Consider the following 24,225-nt stretch of genomic DNA (forward strand, 5'->3'; position numbering starts at 1 on the left):
GCTGAACTAACCCAAAGCTTTAAAATGGCACCACCACTGTACGTGAAGTGTTGAATCAACCTCACGGGCCTTTAAGTTTTTTTAGTCTTAGCCAACTATGTCTTATGTTAGTCATATGTTATTATTATTATTATTATTATTATTATTATTATTATTATCATCATCTCTCATACTTACACATTATGTATAATAAATTATGCATGACTCACTAAATGAGAACCAATAAGACTTCATTGTGTACTGTGTTCATTAATGCAGGTGTTACATTCCCCTCCTTAACATCTGGCACTGCTGGATGCCAAAGTCTCAAGGTTATATCCCACTTCTACCCATTGGAATAATAGTCCTTGTTTTATTTTGTTATTAATGGAAATTTCCATGGTCTGAGTCTGAGACTAGATTAATATACAGTATGTAAGGAAGGGGAACTGTATAGCAGGGGCTGGAGGCTAAATGATTCATAACAGTGCCTTAATGCTTTTATTCTACAATAAATCTAGGATGTACAGGGATCATAACACACAGGTGTGGTTTGAGTCCTGAGAGGTGACTTATTTTTACTACCAAGTGCACTATACACTATACACTACATCGGCAGTTCTCAAAATTTTGTGCCCCCTATAACTGTAAAATAAATTCCATATACCCCTTCTGTCTACATTTATTTCATTCACCTGTGCAGTTTTTTAGACCTTTTTATTCCTGACAGAACACACAGAACAGTACATCTTAGGTCCAATATGATATTATTTATACGCCTACATGTTTTTTATATAAATGAGGTTTTGATAAACCCATTCAAGTCACGTGACCAGCCATACAAGGTGATAACTTTAAGAACTCAATACTTACTTTCATGTGAAAGAACTGTCTGATTTTTTTTTTTTTTCTGATCCTGTTTTATTAGTTTCTAGGAAACTCCTTTTTCTTATTAAACAGATTTTGGAATTGGATTTTTTTTACTGATTGTCTTAGTTATTCTAATTAAAACAAATGAATGCTTACAAATGAAGACCAAAAGCATTTGTTTACAGAAACGGAATAAGCTTAAGTGGTAGATTTGATATGTTGTAATCACATAACAAAAATATAACAATTCCATATAAATAAATAAATAAGTAAATAAATAAATAAATTCCATATTAAGTATAGGTTAGATTTTAAAAAATCTCTTAATAAATTAATCTTAAATGTATTTTTCAAGAAAACAAAAGTCAATGAAGTTTAGAATACCATACTTTATACTATTCATAATAACAGATATGTTTTTTACATTATGCCTATTATATTTTGATAAAAGCTCATACTGCAGGTTTTGCGTCGCATTCATGTGACATACACGCATGCGCAGCAGATCTCAGACTCGCCCTGTAACTCGTTAGCGCATGCGTGGTACAGATCCTCCGCCATCCTTCCCGCTTGATTTAAACTGCGCATGCGCTGCGCAAATCTGACAGGGGCACGCGGATCGGGCAGCCGCATCTCCTCAGTGTCAGACAGGAACACGGAAGTGTTTCAGTGTCACACCGGCGCTCTGAATGCCGGTGTCTGAGTGTGGGGTTTTATTTATTGAGCGCTGTGGTGATAAATAATTTACACTTAATATAACCAGCAAGCGTAAATATAAACAAGGCGAGTGGAGAGAAATGTAGTGTTATCCGGTGACATTACACTTACATAGCCTCCATGTTTTTAACCTTACTGCACTTCTTGTTATGGTAGCTATGCTAGCTGTTTAGCTACGAGAATTACACAGCAGTCCAGCTGGTTAGTTAGAATTCTTTTACGGCAAACTAGATTAATTTATTCTTATTCTTCTCCTTATGTGTAGACAAATCCGTATTTCCATACATCCATATGTCCGCATCAGCTGTATGTCTATTTATGTCACAGGCTTACTCCAATCTGGTTAATGAAATATCCAGTACATCTTGTTGGTTTATCTGACACTTGTAAGTTGTTTTTCTTCACAATGAAGATCTGCTCCGTTTAGCTCAGCTCTCAGTGTTCAAGGAGGAAAAAAGTGATTATTGTTACACCATGTCTGGCTTACAAAACTCTTGTGAAACGCCTAAGACCAACAATGATTGCAGAACTAATGGAGGTATAGCACAGGAGAACTCAGACAGTGCTGAACATCCATCTTTAGCAGCTTCACGACTGTTGTCACTTAGGAAAAGGAAAATAGTCCTTCACATTGATCTGAACAACACTATCCTGGTATCTGATGCTGTTACAAAACAAGGGACGGTTGCTGCTCTTGAGTATTTTTTGTCCACTGTGACCTGGGGACGGATGGCAAAAGGTGAGATTGACCCTAGTTGTTGGTGAAATCTGAAATGGCTCCTTGTTGGAAACACAACTGGAAATATGATCATATTATACCAACATTGTGATAAACTATATCACCATACACCTTTCTGAGTTAGCAAATTGCAGCTTGTGTTTGGAAGCAGCTGGATGTTAAAATATGGGGCTTAATCTTAAAAAAAATGAATAAAAGTTACAATTTTACCAATTTTTTTAAATTATTTGTCCTCATCCCAGTAGCAGTAAACATCTCGACGACAAGATTATGTGTAATTTGCCACCTTAAAGACTCCCAAATAGATATTTGCCATGTCTGTGTTTCATGTTTAAAAAAAAAAAAAAACAGGAAGTTTGAATTTTATTTAACATTTTGTCCTTCTACTTCAGCAGGTTTATTTACTGATTGGAAAAATATTGAATGAGTTTTTGTTATAATCTGATTGTTTTGTCCATGTCACAGGAAAATGGGAGTGGATGTGCGAGTCTCCGTCTCTGCTCCCACCACGCGAGGGTGCCGTGAGTTACTACTCTCAGTTTGGTAGAGTAGTAGGTTTCACCACAGCTGGGCCAGGTAGGCGTTTCCGGAAGGTTCTTGAGGAGCATCTCGAACTTCTGCGCTGGCCTTCTGACCTGCCTGCACACAAGGAGCTCTCAGTAAAAGGAGAAGATGGCAAGCTGTACCACTGGATCCTGCCCTCTTTCTTCCAGCTGTTGCAGGATCTGGTCTCACAAGGGATTGAGTTTTCCATCTTCTTCCGCACGTTTGGCACAGACCTTCCTCGTCTATTGATGGTCGTTCAACGAGCCCTTGAGCAAGGCACCCATCCACTCTTCCCTGTACTTCCAGAACTGAAGGTAGATACATATAAATAAAAAGAACTAACCTTAATAAATGACTCATTCTCAAATAAAACTCAAGCAGAATATTTTGCCACTTGTAGCTAAGTGTGAACACGACACCGGGTCAGATCAGATGCAACACTAAGGGTGTGATTCTGATTCATGGAGAGAAGCGCATATCCACACAGGACGGGGAACGGAGTCTGTACCAGTACCTAAGCTCCTCAGAGGGTCTGTGCGGCTTCCAGGACCACTTCAACTGGTGAGGATGCATTGATATGTAACCTAAGATCCATCCTGTTTAGTTACACTCATTGTGGTCGGTGTTTTTCCAACATAAATTGGAAATGGTGAAAACCTCAGCAAATAGCATTGAACCCACCCATTTTTCAAGTGATCAAAAATATTGGAACATGTGACTGACAGGTGTTTCTTGTTGCCAAGGTGTACCCTGTTAGATTGATTGTTTAAACAGTTAAGAGCTCTGGATGTCTACTCTTGGTTTGAGCCCTGGGTTTCACCTGTGGAGACTGCATTTGTTGTTTAAAAGGATAAACCAACACAAAGACCACAGAGCTGTCTATGGGAGAAAAGCAAGCCATTTTAATGCTGAGAAAAGAGGGAAAATCAATCAGAGGCACTGCACAAGCATTGGGCATAGTTAGTGCAACAATTTGGAATGTTTTGAAAAATCAAAGAAACCACTGGTGTACTAACAACCAGACGTTGAACAGGTCAACCAAGAAAAACAACAGCAGTTGATGACAGAAACTTTTGTGAGAGCTGTGAAGAAAAACCCAAAAACAAGTCACTGGCATCACCAACAACCTCCACAAGGCAGGGGTGAAGGTATCACAATCCATCATTTGAAGAAGAGCAGAAATATAGAGGCCATACCACAAGATGTAAACCACTCATCAGCAGTAAGAATCAGAAGGCCAGATTAAAATTCGAAAGAAATACAGAGATGAGCCACAAAAGTTCTGGAACCAAGATTAACCTCTGCCAAACTGTTGAGAAAGAAAGGATCTGCTCATGATCTAAAATGTACGAGCTCATCATGTGGAGGTACAAGCATGGTGGAGGTAGTGTCATGGCTTGGGCTTGCATGGCTGCTTCTGTAATGGGCTCACTAATCTTTATGGATGATGTAACTCATGATAGTAGCAGCAGAATGAATTCAGAAGTCTACAGAAACATTCTGTCTGCTAATTTACAGAGAAATGCATCCAATCTAATTGGGAGGAACTTCATCATGCAGCAAGACAATGACCCAAAACACACTGCCAACACAACAAAGGACTTCATCAGGGGAATCATCAGCCAAGTCAATCACCAGACATTACCCAATTGAGCATGCATTTCATCTTCTGAAGAGGAGACTGAAGGGAGAAACTCCCCAGCCAGACAACAACTGTAAGAAGCTGCAGAACAAGCCTGGAGAAACATTACAAAAGAAGATTGCAGCAGTTTGGTGATGTCATTGGGTCACTGGCTTGATGCAGTTATTGCAATATTAAGCGTTATTTACTTAAATTTACTTTAAGACTATCTGTTCCAATACTTTTGCTCACCAAAACATTAGGTAGTCTGACACCAAAAGTGCCATGTTCACTATGTTCAAGGAAATACTGAAAAAAAGGTAGAAATGTCAGCAGTGTCAGCTTGGTCTGTGAATTCTGGCTGTAACAGTTCATCTCACCCTCAGCAACATCACTTGAGTTCATACTTACTAATTGGTCTCAATTAGTTTGTGGGACTATTTTTTTTTTTTAAATCCAGATTGAGCTGTTAATATTTTTGTTGTACCTCCCTACAATATTTTACAACAAATTTAGTTGGTTCTGTGTCCAACTAAAGTATAGATAAACTGTTAGCCTAACTTATAAGACCACAACCCTTACCAGTTACTAAGGTGCATCACTCACGTTAATAAAATTGTCTTTCTTTGTCCCTTCATATCTGAATGTTTACGCACACCTGCATGAAAGTAAATACCCTCATGTTTGCGAGTATTTTCTCTTGCACACCTCTATTCTCAACCAGATGTCCTATGAACATTATGTGTTCATTCTGAATAACGTATCCATATTTGGTCAGGTCCCTTCTGTGGGGTAAAGTAGATCCTCCAGGTAAATAATGTGTGTACAAGGACTGAACTTACAACTGCTCATAATCATCTTCATCTTAACAGGTGGGCACGAAACACATACACCATTATGGGAGGAAAGCCACTGTGGATTGACCCATTTGACTCCACAGTCCAGCACATCTTTATTGATGACAACATCCGCCAAAACAATGATGACACTATTGTGCATCCTAAGGTGAGTGAAAAGCCCTGGTCATTTTTTCCCCCCACTAAATGCCCCCATGCTAATGCAGCTAAAGCAACGGTTTGTAATCCATCATGCTTCTGTAGGTATTTCTGGATCCTGAGGGCTTGGAGACCCGCACAGCCTCCACTTCAGAGCTGTATGACCTGTGTCTGATTCAAACGGACCTCCTCAGAGCCATTTCTGAGCCCAGCTACTTCACCCAGCGCATTCAGATCTGCATGGAGAACTATGAGAGGAACCTTAGGCAGCAACTCAGCTAGATTTCACATGCCTACTTCCAGGAGAATCAATATGGAGTTCACTTGAATATTCTGCACTAAATGAAACCAATTCATTGATGATTCCAGAAGAATAATCATGATTCATGCATTTGGGGCATGTTTTCATTAATGAAAAGCTCTGTAGGATGCTAGATATTGGCTAAAGGTGTGCTCACATCTGCAAACAACCACTCAAGAGTATTAGCACCATCTGTGTGTCACCTTAAAGGTGCAGTGTGTAGTTTCTGAAAGTGTTTGTACACCTGTAATAATCATGTGATTTCAGACATATCTTAGAAAAAACTGTGATTTGCAATGTTGCTATGGAAAGGATCGGGGTAGTTTCTTGGTTTTAGGCTTCTGTTCACATTTTTATGGCCCAAAAATAGAAAGTGTCCCCAGGTGGAATGTACCATTTTTCATTAATGGCAGCTCACAACACAAACATAATTTCAGAGTGTAATTTGCAGAGTGCATGAGGTCAGTTTGGACAAAAGTGTAGGCACAGACTAGCAAGTAAACACTGACACGCAACAATTAAATATATATGTAAGTGCACAACACAGAGACGTAATTCTGACAACAGTGGCATAGTGGCAAATCGATGTGCGCCGTTTGAGTTGAGATTTTCCTGATTGTGTGCGGTTATGATGTGAGAAAGTGACAACTCCAAACAGTTGTCTCCAGTAAATTCCTATGGCACAGTTGTCCAGTGTCCCTGGAAACCCTCTAACTCTCACTTTAGTTCCGAGCTGCATTTAGTTTGGATTCGATTGCATTTAGCATGCAAAGATTGTTAGTAAACAGCAGTCTTAATATTTTCTTGGTTTTACTTAAACAGTAACACAGTGACAGTGTATAGATTATGCAGTAGACTATACATTTTGGCTACTACCATCTCATATGTTGCCTCTTGGCCAGGTCGTCATTGTAAATGAGAACTGGTTCTCAATTGACTTACCTGGTTAAATAAAGGTTATTATTATATCAGAATTTAAAAAAGCTATACAGAATACTGCTGCGAGAGACAACAGTATAGAAAATATAGAACTGATATTAGCTACTTGTTGCTTCAAGTACCAAAATAAATAATGCACAATATTTTTTATCAAAAAGATCATGTGACAACTCTACTAGTACTGAGATTATTCCGAAGTTGTTCAGTTCTATGCAATTAATGCAGCATTTCTCTCTAATGTAGAGCTGAGTTGTTTGTGGAGAAGCTTTTCCTGATATCTAATTACTCAGGGATTGTGATGTTACTGAGTATTTTTGTAAGATTATTACATTATATTTCTAGTTGGTCATTATCATCATACTTGAATTTTTGGATTGTTTTACTTTGAAAAGGACAGGGCATTGGAGTTTTAAATGTGGCTATAAAATGGTATATCTTGGTATTTTGGGCAACGTATTGCTCAGGAGTGAACACACTTTTGAAATCCATGTATTTTTATTATTTTTATTATTATTATTATTATTTTACATATGCATACTCAGTCATGTTAGAATGATTTTCCCCCGTTTGAAAAGTTAGGGGGTAAAATAATGTCAGTGGAGAGCACATTACTTATGCTACTGAAATTTGACGCTGCATCATAATTACATATTTATGTATGTAGTTATTTATTTATTTTGATATTATATATAAATGCTATTTCGTATCTTTAATTTTTTTTTAAGGTTTCAGAGGTTCTGGGGTTGTAAGAGGAAATTACAGGCTTATATTTCTAAGACCTTTGTTCACTTATTGAATAGATTCATTTAAAATAATTTTAAACATCAGAAGGATCTCTATTATGTGTAATATAAACAGTAAATTATGGTCATCACATTACCACAGCGATCATTTTATTTGTACATAGTGGTAATCAAGAGGTAGTTCTTCCAAAATATCCCATGTAAAAAAATTAAGATATCACATTCTGTACAATTATTAGGAAGAATATTAATACGGATGTGTAACCTATATCATGCCAAAGGAAGTTATGAGATATAGCGTGTAGCTAACCTGAACAATTTCTGTCTTTTTGCTGTCTGTTATTATCATAGCGTGAGATATAGGAGATATAAGGATTCCTTACTCTGGGACGCACTTTCGCAGATCTACACCGAATAGTGTGTCCTACTGTTTTCTCTTATTCACTCACATTCAGTAACTGCCTTATCATGCTGTATGGTCAGATGGATGCTCGCTGGTCTGGATCCGAAGCCTATCCCGGGAATACTGAGCATGAGGCCGGAACCCTGGATGGGATGTCAGTCCACCGCTGTACTGTTCTGACAGAGCTGAATTCAAGTGAATTCAGGAATATTGAAAAATGTATGTTATTTCTCTTGCAATGGAAGTGCTTAATAGTGCTTGATAAATAAATAACATGACAGTTCAAGTGAAATCATGACATGGGGTGTCATCTGCAGAGGGTGTAGTCAGCATTTTTATTTATAAGGTTATAAAATTGCCATGGCTAATATATTCCACATATTTATGATCCATATATGCATATGATATAATGTAATCATTTTCAGGATGTCTCAAATGTTCTTTTTTTTTTAAAAAAAAAAATGTAGTTATGCTGCTACTGAAAGGAGTGAATTATAAGATGTTACTTTTAGTGGTGGTTTCCTGCTGTGATTTGTTGCTTAATCTGTTCATAGTGACTTTTAGAAAAGATGAGCTATGAATTTGGAAATTACTGAAGATTTTCTGTTGCTGTAAGAAAGGAATTAGAGAATGGTAATGATTTTTTTAATTAAGTCTGCAGTGTTCATACAATATTAGAATATGTCAATGATGATTTTGGAGATTATTTCAAATCCTGGTATTGAAATTTGATTTACTGATGTCATGAATAAAGATGGCTACAAAGAAATGTTTTTCTAACTAATGTCTAACGAATGATGAAAGCAAATGCTTCAACCAGTGAAAACGTGTATGTGTCCCAATTTACCAAACATGTCATTATATGTGCTTTTCAGACAGTTTAATTAATTAATTAATTTAAAAAAAAAAAAAGGCAAGCCATGCTTCTTTATGATCACGATTACTGAAGATGAATGATGTTTTAATTCAGTAAGGACCTTGACGATTTCAGAAATGTATCATGTGTTGTATTTAGTTTTATTTTGTATTTATTGTATTTATTATTATTTAGCTGCCCCAGTATATCTGTAGTACAAGTCACTTTACTATTTAGTAGTGTAGTATGCGGGTGTGGGCGTGGCTAATAAACGCCCTATCTGTTAGTGAGCGCGCGCGAAGGCTCAACGGAGGGACGACTTTTGTTACCATAGTAACCACGGTACACAACATGACTAGCAAGAGGGAAACATCAACCTAAATGATTAATTTACAACAGGTAAAACACCAGCACAGAATGAAAAACGTTAGAAATATCTGACAAATATATGTTTTATATATTTTTAACGTATTTTCTCCAAAAAGACCTCGATGTATTAAGTGGTAATCTAATTGATCAAAATGTGACAGTTATTAATATATTAGTCTGGCTGTGATGTTGGTATTTTAGTAGAAAAGATGTCAGTATTTGGCGAGGATGATGTGTCCCTCGGGGATTCTGAGGAAAAGCAGGAGGAAGATTACCCAGAAGACACAGCGCCGAAACAGGACGAGGTAAAAAGACCAAAGTCATCATGATGGTCTTAATGTTCATCATTAATGTGATTCACAAGACAGGACTACAGTCATATGGCACTTCATTTACACTCAGCTCCAGAATTACTGGAATAGGTTATGAAAAATAAAGGTATTTGTGGTTAATTAGCCCTTAAAACGCCTTATCAAACCTAATCTATTTTTAACAAAACCACGTGTCACAGTTATTGGCACCTCTGTATTTAGAACTTTGTACAACCTCCATTTCCCAACACAGAAGCATGAAACTCTTCTCCTCTAATTCTTGATGATACTGAAGAATACGGAGCAAGGAATCTCTCCAAACTCCTAGGTCATGTCTTGTGGACTCTCGTCTTCTGCTCAGCCCACAGGTTTTTCAGTGCACTTTAGTTCAGGGGACTGGGATGGCCGTTGCAAAAGCTGGATTCGGTTATTGATCCATTTCTGTGTGAATTTGGATGTATGTTTGTATCCAGGCACTTATGTTTGTGGATAGATGAAAGAAAAGATTCTGGCACATCATCCAAATAGTTTGTTGGCAAATCAATCTAACTGTAGATTTGGAGACTTCCAAAAAAAAATCTTCTCCAAATCTCAAACCCTACCTCTTTTACCATCCTCTTCACTGTGCACAGGGGCAAATATTTGTCAATTTTATAATTATTGAGCATTATGATTTAGGATTTATAAAGGTCAACACACAATCTTCATGATGTTGATGGATGACTAAGGGAATTTGAATCTGGGTCAAATAAAACAGGAACCACTCAATAGTTCCTAAACACTTAGGTGAACTTAAAATAAATAAATAAATAGATAGATGAAAAAAATTATATATATATATATAAACGTGCTTCAGTGACATGCTTCGGTTACTTGTGCATAAGAATTTTTAGGGGTACAATAATTGTGAATGATTATGCTACTTTTTGTGATAAATAAATTTACTTGAATTAAATGTTTTTTTCTTTCAGTATGAGATTAAGCTAATTGACACTTTTTTTTTTTACACCCATCTATAACAGTGGTGCGGATAACACTGGAACGGAATGTATTTACTGTTATACAAATGATTTATAACCTTTTATTTTGGTTATTACTCAAATTGACTACAAACACTTGAACATATTTCTGCTTTTCCTTGTTTTCATGTTGTCAGATTGAGCCCTGTTCATTAACACAGGATATAATAGGACAGAACCTTTCCTTATTGTGCCGGACAGGTGATGGACTTTCGCATGCATTTGTCAGACTTGACCTACAAAACAGGTATTTTTATAAAGTGTAAGCAAAACTGAAGTGAAAGTGTATAGCACAAGGATTTCCTTGTTCAGTAGTACTTTTTTGGGTTGTTGTACTTGTGTTTTAGAGATAAACAAATACACTATTGTCTTCATCACTGCTTATTCAGGAATCTGGCGGATATTGTCATGTTGAGTTCATTTGTCTATCTGCGTTTCCTGGACATCTCCTCCAACTACCTGACAGACCTTTCTCCACTGGCTACTCTGACCGAGCTGCTTTGGCTAAAGGCAGATGCCAATCAGGTTCAGAGTGTTCGAGGTCAGCCACTCAGCCAGCTTCCTTATCTGCAGTGGCTCAGCCTCAGGTCCAATCGTTTGAGTGACACAGAGGGCCTTGGTGGGCCTGCACTGGAAAACCTTAATCTTATAGGTCAGTGGCGCACCTTTGGGCAGGACAGAAGTCTACCGTTGGTTTACATTTGATGGAGCTAGGACGTGATGATATATGGGTATGATGGTATACAGTGAGAAGGAATTCATACATACGTATACTGTTGTTACTTTGCTATACTGGGCCCTATAATGTTGCTTTAAATATGCTGTCCAATTTTCAAACCAAGGTAGCCAGTCAATATTTTGCCATACCTATGGGAAAAACTGTGATATTAGATTACAGTTAGATACAGTTATTGTACCATTTTTTTTTTTTTTTTTTTGAGATTAAGCATTTCTGAATTCATTGAACTACAGAGAGATGATGAGGAGCAGAAATCTGTGTTCTGTCAGTCATTCATTAGTTCCCATTTTTCAGGTAATACCATTCAGATGGTGTCTGGCCTTGATTATGACAAGCTGACCAATCTAGTGTCTCTGGAGCTGAGAGGAAACTGTTTAGAAACTACAGATGGTATTCACCTCCCAAACTTGCGTCATCTTTACCTAGTAAGATGGTCATATTAGATGTTTGGTTAATGTCATAGGAAATTCATAATTATTGTTGTACTCTAAACTTTATCTGTAACTTTCCAGGCCCAGAATAAAATAAAACGATTAGAGGGACTGGACAAACTGGAGCGCCTAACAATCCTTCACCTTAGAGACAACCCGCTAGAGACACTTGATGGAATCTGTCCTAGTATGAAATCTCTGCAGTATCTTAATATCAGGTACTTGACAGACAGTGTGCTGTAGTATAGTGTAGTAACACGACAATGAAATACATTAATTATGCAGTCGAGTGCAAAAGTTTGCATGCCTTTAGAACAAATCAAAAAGAGATATTTCGTGTTTTGTTTTACTGATGTTCCTATAATTAACAAATAAGTGACAAATCATATCAATATAAATGTTTCCATCTCCCTTTCTAATACACCACCTTCTTTAAATCAGATCTGGAGATTGAGAAGATCAAAATGTGGCCTTTTTTTTTTTCAAAACAAAATTTTCAGTGTATTTTGCCTTCTGTTTTGGATTGTTATCTTGTAGCAGGATTCTTCTCATGTGGCAGGATGCACCCACAGTTCATTTAACTATCCTCTTTTTCATGGTTTCCAGAAACCATGGGAAATCCAAACTTTTAATTAAATGTACGGCCAGTGATTTTTTTAAGTCAGAAGATTTTTTTTTGTAATATTTGGCATAATTTCTTCTCACTTTCTGTAGAAATAAAAAAATGCTCAGAAGAGAAACTCCAGTTTCTGTAGCTGTTCCAGGTTCTATAAATGTGAGGGGAAAAATGAATGATGGTCCTTAGCTAGACCAACTAATACTTAAACCTAAATGTGAGAGATCCGTCATGACCCATTGTGTGAAATCAGTTTACCTGCTTTACCTTAAAAGTGTCTCCAACAAAAACTTGTTTAGCCTGTATACTCTAGCAACCTCTCTCTGTCTTTTTCTCTTCCTATTCCTTCTCACTATCCCCCAAAAGAGGAAACCTAGTATCTTCCCAGCATGCACTACAAAGCCTGATGGGTGTTGCTCGCACACTGCGGGCCCTGGTCTTGGCAGACAATCCTCTGTCAGAGACGGAGGATTACCGGCTCATTGTTATCTCACGCCTCCCTCTTCTTGAAAGACTAGACAAGATTCATGTCTCCCCTGTGGAGCAGGCTGAAGCTCAAGAAAGACTCAGAGTATAAACCTTTTCTACTAGAGTAGTAATTACTGATTTTAATTTTCATAGTGGCGTAGCGAACAGTATATAAACATCAGAGATATGAGATATTAGTTATCATCATACAAGTGACAGTAAAGTTCAAATCATTTCATCATTGTATATTTTCTTATTTTAGGAATTCCAAAACTTCACAGAACAAGAAGATGATTAAACAGGACTACTGGGAGCAGAGCTGCATTCATTTATCTGCAGTCCTGTTGCAGAAGGAAGATGTACATGGTTCAGTATATAGGTGCTGAATTAAATCAATAATTTTAGAGGTGTCTCCGTTTTTTTTTTAAACAAGTTCATTGTTTTATTTTATTACATTTTCTGACTGAGTAATATAATAATTAAGAATTACTAAAGATTATTCATAACTTCTGTTTAGTGTACACAAAGTACACATAGCATGATTCATAAAATAATAATATGAAGATGATTCATTACTTCAGTTCTTTGATTTGTAGTCTGTTAAGCTTTAAAATTGGTGAATGTCCTCATTTAAACATTTGAAAATAAATTTAAATCTGTGTATGTAAAGTACAGCGTTGTTTCATCAGTTACCAAAGTACACAAAACACAACAACTTATTACATCTATTATTAAAGATGATTAATAAGCTATTAAAGTTGATTCATAAAGTAAGTTCTTCGATTTGTTTTCTCTTACCCATATACTCAGTGGCCTTAACCATCTGAAAAAATAAACTGAAATCTGTGTATGTAATCTGTGTACAGTAATATTACATCCATTATCAAAGTACACAGTCTACACAAAATATAGCAACTTATTATATCTATGATCTTGTATTTTGTTCTTTGATTAAAATTATTATTATTATTATTATTATTATTATTATTATTATTATTAGTTAGTAGTAATAGTAGTAGTATTAAAACTAGGCGAACTGCGCACACCAGCACACACACACTTCCTACGAGATTAATGAAGAGTTTCTTCCACCAAGCAATCAGGCAGCTCCACAACCTGTTTAGAAATGCTTAAAATATGTGACTGTACTGCACTATTAGACACTTTACCATCGCCCATGCCACCTTCTTAACATTGCACATGCCATGTTCTACATGTTTTTCTGCTCTGCCTCTGACGTCTTTACAATACTGTCATATGCTTTATGTAAATGTGATGCCTCTTGTAGTGGAGTGTTGGATGGACACAAAATATAACAACTTATTATATCTATGATCTTGTATTTTGTTCTCTGATTAAAATTATTATTATTATTATTATTATTATTAGTAGTAGTAGTAGTAGTAGTAGTAAAACAAGCAAAGTACACACACTGGCACACACACACTTCCTACAAGATTTATTGTTATTGAATTCTGCCTTGATGAACTACATGCCAGTAAGAATTTTATTGTACTGTGGGCCACATGACAATAAAGTAATGTGAATTGATTGGTATATTACATAATGAATGAATCTAGTAATCTGTCTGAGAAAAGTTTAGATTAGAAAAGTTTAAATTGAAAACCTGAATATTTTATGGAGACTTTCTGTATTTATTTATTTTATTTTTTTTTTACCAAAAATCTTTCAACACAGACAGTAGTTTCAATTTATAAGATGTTTTAAAGGGATTTTAAGCTTGTTGTCACTGTAATCAGGTTCATTCATTCATTCATCTATGTATTTATCGATAGATTTATCTTTTTATTTATATTTATCTGTAAAGCTTATATGAGGACATACACAGACTGTTGATTTTTTCCCTAAGGAAGGATGAGAGAGCAAAATTCCCACCTTCCTTGTTGACTCATGCTGCGTCCTCAGTCTGCTCTCTTTTAAAGTGACAGATGCAAGTGTTAAATAAACTCTGTTTAATCGTTTTTTTTTATTTTTAGAAATATGACAGTATTCCTAGACATATTATGAACACACACGCAACACACGCACATGTACTTAAATATGCCGTGCGTTATAAATTAAAGTTGTGATTCTTAGTTTTCTAAAAACCAGTTCGGAATTTCCTTATTGCGACTAAAACCTAGATTAAAATGATCCATCACACTAACTATATCCTTACCTTACGCTCAGTTTTCTGGCTGATTCGGTTATTTATAAGGAATGCATTTAGATGACATATTAAACGAGAAAGAGCTGAGTTGAAGTCATGACGTCTTGCTACGAGATTTCAGCCAATCAGAAGGCTTCGTGGGCGGAGCCAGTGTCAAGCCTCACTTAAAAGTGCTGGAGCACGCTCCTGTCCTGCTCCTCGTTCCACTTCTGCAAGCGCTATCTGAAACTTGTATATTCGTTATTTCTGTATCTCGTTTCAGGTAAACATCCTCAAAAATGGAGAGTTACCACAAACCCGACGAGAAAACTCTTCAGGGCCTGAAGAACATTGCTAACAAGCTAAGAATTCACTCCATCAGGGCGACATGCGCCTCAAATTCAGGGTAGGTTGGATGCACTTGGCTAGCTAACAGGCTAATAAAATATTGCTAAGTCACTGAGTGGACGAAAGATTTAGCTTCGAAGGGGTAAGAGGTATAACTGGAATTTCCATTTGCGTGAAAGTTACTGAATTCTGCTTAGCTAGCTAGTGACAGGTTAGAGCACTTTAGCTATAGTTTGCAGCCCATGTACATGTTTCATTTCTGTGTTAATTAATTTAGTGTATATTCAGTGTCCTACACAGCTACAGTCACTAGCTGGATGAATACACGCCACAGCCGCACCTACAGTGTATGTGCTACAAGGTGTTGCATATTATTTGGCAGCCATGACTCAGGCCGGCCATGTGGCGGGGAGAAAACTGGCTTAGCCTTTTCAAGTAGCTAACACTTGCTAACCTGGTTAGATGCGTGTCAGATCTCACGTCAGTTTCTGAAAGATTATCCGTTGGAAGAGCCAGTCGCTGTCGAGCTCTAGTTCAAGATCCAGTTCGTGTTGTTGGTTTTCTTAAGCGCAGCACGCGCGCTAAAATGCATCACGTGCACGTCTGGAGTTCTCGTGCTCCCCTTTACTTTGGGATTTAGGGAAGAAGATCCAGATCACAGTCTGGTTCACGATTTGGTGCAAACCATACGTTCTTGCATTGCATTACAGTTGTGTCGATAACCTGGTGAATACTTAACCTGAAACTTGCTCGGATTAACGCAACGTGCTTGGAAAGCAGAACTGCAAACAATGCTCTTGTGTCATGTCTGATACTAGTGATCCAGACCATTGCATGACACTAGATAACATGATTTCGCACTCGTGATTGAAAGGATAGCTTGTGGTGTTAAATGACGTCAAGATGAAATTTGGATTATAATTTAGATACGCACCCAAAGCAATGTTCATCCCCAGAAACTTTCTTTCATTGACAAATGTAGTAAATTCAAGGCTATGGTAATCTTCTCTAGTTCAAGTGACTGTAAAAGTGCTTTTTTTTTTTTTGCTTTTGTTTCCTCATTCTTTTTATTATGTGATAGTCTGTATGTTTGGTTTTTTCCTGTTACAGTACACCTCCTCCAGGCACCTGAAAGAAGCACTGTACCTGATTTAGTTGAATTTATGTTTGTAGGCACATTGATCTACTCAGCAGGAGACCTGTGATTTCCCTTCATCTCATTTTCCTTTTTATATTTCAGCTTAAACATCTGTAGGATCCAGATGGTAATTTATTAATGAGTTGCTAATGTAGTTGTACATTTTGGACTGCATTGTGAAGCCGCATGCACTGTGTGTTTGGCAATAACTACTGATTGAGCTGCACGGTTTAGAAATTTCCTTGCCCTATTTTGAAATATGCAAACCAATATTTACAGACTAAAGAGACAGTTTAGTTGGTGAATTTAACCTTTCTTGTCTTTGAGGTAACTGTTTCCTAATGTGCACTTTGTGTGACCTTACTGTTAACACATTGTATCTGTGTTTGGCCTGATAGGGGGTGATGAGTTCACATGAAAAACCCTCTGTTCCTGTGCTTTCTGAATGGCCTGTATGAGATGGTGGCCTTGTCCCATCAGTCCCTCATGAGTGCACAAAGTGCAATCAGATTATTGCATGAACTTTGGCCTTTTCAGTGCTGAATTGTTGAGGCAATAATTGTGGTTAAATTGTGGTATTGTACATCTAACTTTGTTAGGTCCTTCATAATACAAGCAACAACTAACTTTTAGATGTCTGATCCAGCTGTTTGTGCACAGCTGACTATAAACCCACATGTAATGTTTATCTATGTATAAATTTCACACATAAAAGAAAACAGGAGGGTGTTGGAGTACTAACACCCTGTAATACCTTATAAGGTTGATGTATCCCTCTAATGAATACACTAATTTTAAACTATGTTGATAACCTGCATGTACATTGGGGTGTCTAACCTATGGCTACATTCAGTCTGACCGTAAATGACTTCTCTGTCCATTACTGATGGTAGCGTTTTCTCCCATGTGCAGACACCCCACATCATGCTGCAGCGCCGCAGAGGTCATGTCTGTGCTGTTCTTCCACACCATGCGCTACAAAGCTGATGACCCCCGCAACGCCTGCAATGACCGCTTCGTCTTGTCTAAGGTAGGCCTTGGGTAGTTAGCTATTATCCTGTTTGACTTGTTTCAAAAATTATTTGATTTTCTGTGAATTGTTGTATTTAAAATGTTTAGAGTTGTGTAAAGCAGTTTTCCTCCTTCCTATCTCAGGGTCATGCTGCTCCCATTCTCTATGCAGCATGGGTAGAGGCTGGCTATGTGAAAGAGGCTGAATTGCTTAACTTGCGCAAGATCGACTGCGTCCTTGAGGGCCATCCTACACCTGTGAGTGACACTGCGCTGAGTGAATACAGTGATTGTGGTGACCTGTCGAGTGTTGCACATTTTTAGAGCCTCCCTTTGAGCAGATGTTCAATAGCTTTATTTTACCTAATGTATTTTTTTTTTTTTCTTCTTCTTCTTCTTCTTCCAGAAATTAGCCTTTGTGGATGTGGCTACAGGCTCACTGGGTCAGGGTCTGGGAGCTGCATGTGGGATGGCTTACACAGCAAAGTACTTTGACAAATCCAGGTATATCAGCTGAACCATGAACACCTGCAGTGATCCAATAATGAGTAACTTTCTACTTAATCAAAGTAACCCTGTTGTGTAGTTACCGTGTGTACTGCCTGCTGGGAGATGGAGAGTGCTCTGAGGGTTCAGTGTGGGAGGCCATGGCTTTTGCTTCCTACTATGGCCTGGATAACCTGGTAGCTATTCTGGATGTGAACCGTCTTGGGCAGAGTGAGGCTGCACCTCTGGAGCACAACATGTCTGCCTACCAGGAGCGCTGCAAGGCTTTCGGGTAAGCATCACAAACATGCATACACAGTTTATCTTTCCTTTTTCCTGCTTTCCTTTTCATCAGGTCAAGATTTCTGACACTACATTCACACTAGCAGTGTCTCCTGTAGTTTGTCTCCTGTAGGTTTGTAGTGACTGTGATGAGAAACAGCAGTACAGTATATAGCTTCTAAAGCTAACTAGTTAAACAGAAATTAATGTACTAGTCAATGAAAACTGGTTGTTTGTATGTTACTTGCAGATTAGTAAAGCAAGGAAACTACTACATACACTCACCAGAGGCACCAACAGTCTCTGCCACTTTCTTCCAAGCTTCATTTTCTTTGTAATGTGTCTGTACACATTTCATTAGACGTCCTATAGGACAGGATAATATGAAACCATAGTTATAATTTTTTCTTCAAATTTTGCTGTTCCAACAGTAAATAGTCCAAATAATTTTTTTTTTTTTTTTTTTTTGGAAGTTGTGGTGTGAATTAATGTCTGACAAGAGTCAACTATGGATTGGTCCAAGGAATGGAGTATTTGCACAAACACTTCTGCATTTTATTAACTACTGTCCCTGCATTTCCTGTTCATTCACTGCACTCATAATTGTGGTGTTTTCAGCAAGAGCTCCCAAGATAAATGCCAGTGGCGTTCACTGGATATGTAAGAAATACTTTTAAAACCCCTCCTAGCAAGCTGGAGAAAGGCTTCAATCTGCATGCTTTATCATAAATATACAACTAATGAAGGTGTGATAATGCCTATTAAAAGAAACAAGCACATCAGCATATGTTAGTCCACATTGTTCACTCCAAAGTAGCTTGTGCGGTTGCTAATGGGGTGTCTTCATTTGAAACTGGATACCGCTCATGATATTAATTTCTAGACACATACATTAAATTATTATTGAGATTTGTCTTGGTGATGTATCATGACATGATTTTTTTTTTTTCTTCTTCTTCAATGGTAACTCATGCTAATGCATATTAGCTGTCTTAGCATGTAAAATTGTTTTAGTAATTTAATAATTATAAAAATGTAATAATAATGTATTGTAAAATGGGTGTTTATTATCCAGTGCCTTTCTCTCCTTGTACTATACATTCATTTGCCCTTTGTGTGCATAGTTCAGAAGTGATCAATAATAACACTATAAAACAATGAGGAATGCAAGAATGACATTTATTACATTTTCTGGAGGGTTTTCAGTTGTCAGCTTGAAGGAAGGCACTAAAATGTTTGGTGTGCAGCAGACAGCCCAAACAAGTGCTATGCTATATTTGATCACTGTGCAATGTATGTCTTTTCAGCTGGAACACGTGTGTGGTCGATGGCCATGATGTGGAAGAGCTGTGTAAGGAACTGTGGAACGCAGAACGTTTCAAAGGGAAGCCCACTGCCATTGTGGCCAAAACCTTCAAGGGCAAAGGGCTCAAAGGTGTGCCAGTAATGTAACTCAGGGTAAACCTGTGCTACTTAAACTCTAGCTTAGTATTGCTGCTAATGCTACATTTATTTGCAATATGCTGTGTGCTCTGGTTTTCAGGAATTGAGGACAATGATAATTGGCATGGCAAACCCATCCCTAAGGAGCATGTGGATGAGCTGATTGCTCATCTTGAGAACCAGATCCATGCTTCTGGGAAACCCCTCCAGGCTGCACTGCCTAATGACGATGCAGCTCCTGTAGACCCTAGTCCCATCTACCTACCGTCTCCTCCAGAATACAAGCCTGGAGACAAGGTGATTACTATACCAACTTGGTCCATAAGCAGCAAGCCCGTGTGATGTGTTTTGTTTTGTTTTTTTTCTTCTTCCTTGTGTGCGCCCTTCTTTCTAAAAAGCATTTTCCCTGTCTATTTGTGTGCAGATCTCTACCAGGAAAGCTTATGGTGTTGCCCTAAAGAAGATGGGAGATGCCAGCCAGCGTATTGTGGCTCTGGATGGAGATACCAAAAATTCTACCTTCAGTGAGACCTTCAGGAAAGCTCATCCTGATCGCTACATAGAGTGTTTCATTGCTGAGCAGAATATGGTGTGTTTATTTTTAAAACTCTGCAGTATATCCAGAGCATTATTTACAGTCAGTTCTAAGATCAGCAGTGGCATTTGTTGTATCTAATCAGGATTTAAGTCTGAAATTTGTTCACATTCTTATCACATATTAAGTGTTTACTCACTAGGGTGTGACTTAACACACCTGCTCGTAAGAGGTCTTCCCCAATACCGATTTAAAAATGAGCAATCAAGTTGCATTCTTAAATGAAGGCAATTTTAATATTAAGTTAAATTAAAAAAAAAAAAAAAAAAAAAAAAAGGTAGTTTTAGTTCAGTTTATTGTATTTGAGGAGTCTGTATTTAACCTTCTTTCTTGTGATTTGTAGGCAAGTGTGGCAATTGGGTGTGCCACTCGTGATCGCACTGTTCCATTTGCCAGCACGTTTGCTGCTTTCTTATCGCGTGCCTATGACCAGATCCGCATGGCAGCAATTTCTCAGTCTAATGTCAACCTGGTGGGTTCCCACTGTGGCGTCTCTATTGGTAAGACCCACTGTTAACCTCTGAACTATATTCTTCAGAACTCCTTACTTCACTTTTTTTTTTTTTTTTTTTTTTAAATACTTTGTTCCCTGCCTTTACATTTTCAGGTTAACATTTGTGATCTTTGTGTGCATAGGTTAAAAATAAATTGTCTTTTGCTCAGGTGAGGACGGCCCCTCTCAGATGGCTTTGGAGGATCTTGCAATGTTCCGTGCTATCCCAACTTGCACTGTGTTTTACCCTAGTGATGGCGTGTCCACTGAGAGGGCAGTAGAGTTGGCAGCAAATACAAAGGTAATTGTCATTATCATTACTGAAATAGGGGAATCTAAATACCTACATTTTCACAAATACCTTTTTCACCAGTTACATTCATTTTGTACCACAATACCACTGATCTCCACCTTTTTCAAACAGAATCTGCCATGCTGTGTAGCTAGTAGTTGTAGTTGACTTGTGCATAGTACTGTAAATGCTTTTTGTGCCATGTTCAAGTACAAGGAGTGGAACATTTGCCATATGTAAACTTGGACATGGCACAAAAAACATTTGGACTACTGTGCACCACAAGTCATAGAATAGGACCAAATGTACTGCTTCATTTTGTTGACATGACAAAATAAATAAATGAGGTGTACGTAATTTATTTTACTTGGAAAAATATAGTACACTTGAATGCTAAACCAATTTTAAACAAAAGTTATTTATTTTTCTTTATCTGAGAGGTGGGATATTGGTTCTTTTATGAAATTTGCTCTCACCATAATACTAAAAGCATAATGAAGGTGGTGTGTGCCAAACACTAAACATTGTGATGCTTACATCACCAAAATACTTTGTAAAATCAAATCAGTCTTACTAGCCAGAAAGTACATTTTCAGTGTCTGAAATCCAGGAATTCTTATTTAAATGGTGTGTGTATGTGTGTGTGTGTGTTCTGCTGGTTTTCAGTGCTGTCTGTAACTTGTTTTCAGGGTATCTGTTTCATAAGGACCAGCCGACCAGACACAGCAGTCCTATATGAGCCAAATGAGAAATTTGAAATTGGCAAAGCTAAGGTAAGTGTGTGAAGCAAGCGCTGACTGTGTGCAGCGTTGTACACTTGCATTTATGCAGTGCTCTTTATTTATTTATTGTTTGTTTCTATTTAATGCCTCCGCTACCAGGTGGTGGCAGCATTGTGTTTAAGTTGTCTTTCCATCTGATATTTTTATTAGCGCAAGATCTTAAGAAGAGTGGTTGAATGTTTGTAGGATTTATGTGGAAATATCATTAGATTTTGGAGATTTTTCAAATGTCTGAGTTTTTCTTCTATTGTTTACTTTCTGGTTGAATAATATTTTAAGGGCAATAACAAGGACTAGACTTGTTGATGGTGAAGGTATCCCAGCCAACACTGGCATCGAGTTCTACTTGTGTATTAATGAAATTCATTAGAACACATAGTAGCCACGGTTTGTTTATTATTATTTTTTTTTTTTTTGTTTGCATGCACCAGGTATTCGCAATCAGCAACAGGTTGATTCGCAATCAGCAACAGGGTGACGTTGGCATGCAAGCAAAGTGATTTGTCAATGCATTCATAGCATACTGATTTAACATTTGTAATCATTTAATATTGTGTTTTGCTGTATAATATATGGGGGTTGTATTGATTAGTCCACTAAAACATTCACTAGAGGCCGCTGTGGGGAGATGTTGACTAGGTGGTGGGGACAAACACTGGTGAGACAGATTTTAAAGAAAGCAGGCTAGATGTCCTTTGTTGATATAAAAAATTCACATTAGATGAAGCAATTTCTACAGTCAACTCTACATTGTGTGGGATTTTTAAGTTTCTTTTATTTTTAATGCAGTACTCTATCATGTTTGATGAAAGTGTAATGTTAGTAATGATGAGGCAGTTTTAGTCTTAAAACATCAGCAATGATTCAAACAAGTTCTCAGTAAGTGTTTTTTTTTGTTTTTTTTTTAAATGGAAATTGAAGTGGAAATGAACTGGTTTTGTGTTTAATAAGCTTCAGTGTAATTTCACTTTTTGTCCTGTAGGTGGTGCGTCAGTCTAACAGTGATCAGGTGACTGTGATTGGAGCTGGAGTCACACTGCATGAGGCACTTGCTGCACATGACATTCTGGCTAAGGAAGGTTAGAGTGCCTACTACTGTGCAAAATATTAATTGTGCACAAAGATCATCTCATAATTAAATACTCTAATATAATATTGGTTACTCTAATATAATATCAATACTGTGATATTGTACTAGAAAAAGCCTAATGGTGACTAATGCCACTGTGATTTGCAGGTGTACACATCCGTGTAATTGACCCATTCACTATCAAGCCCCTGGATGCTGCTACAATTGTGGCCAGTGCTCGTGCTACTCAAGGCAAAGTGATCACAGTGGAGGATCATTACAAAGAGGGTAAGCAGTTTTTTGTTCGTAGTGTGAAGGTGCTATGAACTGGCTATTTCTGGATCTGAATGAGCACAAGTTCTAACTTCTGAAAATGTCCTTTTTATTCCTTACTGTTCTACTATGAGGAGGTTTTAGTCATGTTTGTAATGACAGTGTAGTAATGTCTTGCTTTGTGCGCAGGTGGTCTGGGTGAGGCTGTCTTGGCAGCAGTTGGGGAGGAACCAGGCATCGTGGTACATCGACTGGCTGTGTGCGGAGTGCCCCAGAGTGGCAAACCCCAGGAGCTGCTGGACTTGTTTGGCATCAGTGCTAAGTCTATTGTGGCTGCAGTCAGAAGCACTTTTGCCAACTGAATCCCAACAAATCCCACCCAGTCTTTCCTTCCTCCTGACCTACCGCTAATACAATTGGCTTAAATTCTTTTGGCCTGTAACAAGTTCTCCCCAACTAGAGCACTGCAATTAACGACGTTAGAGGAAAACATCTGAAACGGTTCTTTTTTTTTCTTGATGCTTCTAATGTGGCAGCTTTGCAAAGATTTTGAGTAACATTTCTGGCGTTCAGGTCATGTTACACATTCATCCTGACAGATGAAGAGTGACCTTCTTCATGATCAGTCATGTATTGAACATTTCATTTGCTAAATCATGGTGCAGTGCTTATGACACATCACTTATGTTTAACTTTGCCATTCCAGTTCCTACATTTCTTTCATCTTCTCCTCTGCTAATGAGTCCCCCCAAGTATGAATGTTACCTTCAGTAAAAAAATATTTACTGTCCTTAGATGGTAAATTATGGTTGCAGTTGAAATTCCTAACTGATTGACGTAACTGACGATAAGTTCCTCTGACTACTTCAGAGGAACGTAACGAGGCACCTATAATGTTTCATATCTCATGTGTCTAAGCTACTGTGTATTTGCTTCAGTCGCAGCTATTCTTGTGTACCGGTTTGTGCGTCATGTTACTGAACTGCACAGATGGTTGTTGGTTGTGTGAATTATCTGGTTCACTCTGCCTTTCATAAACAGTAATAAAATTAACTGTTCTCCCAGTCTGTTTATTTGTCTTTTGAACTTAGTAGCTACTAAATCTAAAAGAACTCTTATGTATATTAGTATTGGCCAACATCCTTCACCAAAGTGCACCCAAATATGTCTTAAGTCTAGTTCTTCATTGTATTCCAGACAAC

At 37.7% G+C, this 24,225-nt stretch overlaps 3 protein-coding genes across 3 annotated transcripts; all 3 read left to right on the forward strand.

The window, feature by feature from the left end:
• The first annotated feature begins 1,440 nt into the window (after positions 1 to 1,440).
• Positions 1,441 to 8,633, forward strand: si:dkey-32e6.3 (uncharacterized). Its single transcript, XM_026921069.3, has 5 exons — positions 1,441 to 2,305; positions 2,771 to 3,165; positions 3,252 to 3,412; positions 5,345 to 5,477; positions 5,573 to 8,633. The coding sequence occupies exons 1-5, from the start codon at positions 2,041 to 2,043 to the stop codon at positions 5,747 to 5,749; spliced, it is 1,131 nt and encodes a 376-aa protein (XP_026776870.3). The 5' UTR covers positions 1,441 to 2,040; the 3' UTR covers positions 5,750 to 8,633.
• A 361-nt stretch (positions 8,634 to 8,994) lies between these two features.
• Positions 8,995 to 13,995, forward strand: lrrc23 (leucine rich repeat containing 23). Its single transcript, XM_026921070.3, has 8 exons — positions 8,995 to 9,108; positions 9,280 to 9,383; positions 10,546 to 10,655; positions 10,798 to 11,060; positions 11,442 to 11,572; positions 11,660 to 11,796; positions 12,561 to 12,765; positions 12,925 to 13,995. Exons 2-8 carry the CDS (start codon positions 9,288 to 9,290, stop codon positions 12,958 to 12,960), a joined length of 978 nt encoding a protein of 325 aa, XP_026776871.3. The 5' UTR covers positions 8,995 to 9,108; positions 9,280 to 9,287; the 3' UTR covers positions 12,961 to 13,995.
• Positions 13,996 to 14,984: 989 nt separating this feature from the next.
• tktb (transketolase b) lies at positions 14,985 to 24,087 on the forward strand. The gene is made up of 14 exons (XM_034312146.2): positions 14,985 to 15,217; positions 17,210 to 17,327; positions 17,453 to 17,566; positions 17,715 to 17,812; positions 17,895 to 18,086; positions 19,384 to 19,511; positions 19,620 to 19,816; positions 19,944 to 20,108; positions 20,458 to 20,614; positions 20,778 to 20,908; positions 21,589 to 21,672; positions 22,664 to 22,760; positions 22,919 to 23,038; positions 23,213 to 24,087. The coding sequence occupies exons 1-14, from the start codon at positions 15,111 to 15,113 to the stop codon at positions 23,383 to 23,385; spliced, it is 1,881 nt and encodes a 626-aa protein (XP_034168037.1). The 5' UTR covers positions 14,985 to 15,110; the 3' UTR covers positions 23,386 to 24,087.
• The last annotated feature ends 138 nt before the right edge of the window (positions 24,088 to 24,225 follow it).

The sequence above is a fragment of the Pangasianodon hypophthalmus genome, chromosome 16 (assembly GCF_027358585.1).
Source record: "Pangasianodon hypophthalmus isolate fPanHyp1 chromosome 16, fPanHyp1.pri, whole genome shotgun sequence".
Taxonomy (NCBI): domain Eukaryota; kingdom Metazoa; phylum Chordata; class Actinopteri; order Siluriformes; family Pangasiidae; genus Pangasianodon; species Pangasianodon hypophthalmus.

What these genes read in the sequence shown, in the direction of transcription:
- si:dkey-32e6.3 (XM_026921069.3), top strand. Translation starts at nt 2,041, where the DNA reads ATGTCTGGCTTACAAAACTCTTGTGAAACGCCTAAGACCAACAATGAT. An exon ending in TTCCAGGACCACTTCAACTG is followed by an intron (nt 3,413 to 5,344) that starts GTGAGGATGCAT and finishes TCATCTTAACAG; the next exon opens with GTGGGCACGAAACACATACA. An exon ending in ACACTATTGTGCATCCTAAG is followed by an intron (nt 5,478 to 5,572) that starts GTGAGTGAAAAG and finishes ATGCTTCTGTAG; the next exon opens with GTATTTCTGGATCCTGAGGG.
- lrrc23 (XM_026921070.3), top strand. Translation starts at nt 9,288, where the DNA reads ATGTCAGTATTTGGCGAGGATGATGTGTCCCTCGGGGATTCTGAGGAA. An exon ending in CAGCGCCGAAACAGGACGAG is followed by an intron (nt 9,384 to 10,545) that starts GTAAAAAGACCA and finishes TCATGTTGTCAG; the next exon opens with ATTGAGCCCTGTTCATTAAC. An exon ending in ACTTGCGTCATCTTTACCTA is followed by an intron (nt 11,573 to 11,659) that starts GTAAGATGGTCA and finishes GTAACTTTCCAG; the next exon opens with GCCCAGAATAAAATAAAACG.
- tktb (XM_034312146.2), top strand. Translation starts at nt 15,111, where the DNA reads ATGGAGAGTTACCACAAACCCGACGAGAAAACTCTTCAGGGCCTGAAG. An exon ending in TTGAGGGCCATCCTACACCT is followed by an intron (nt 17,567 to 17,714) that starts GTGAGTGACACT and finishes TTCTTCTTCCAG; the next exon opens with AAATTAGCCTTTGTGGATGT. An exon ending in TGACATTCTGGCTAAGGAAG is followed by an intron (nt 22,761 to 22,918) that starts GTTAGAGTGCCT and finishes TGTGATTTGCAG; the next exon opens with GTGTACACATCCGTGTAATT.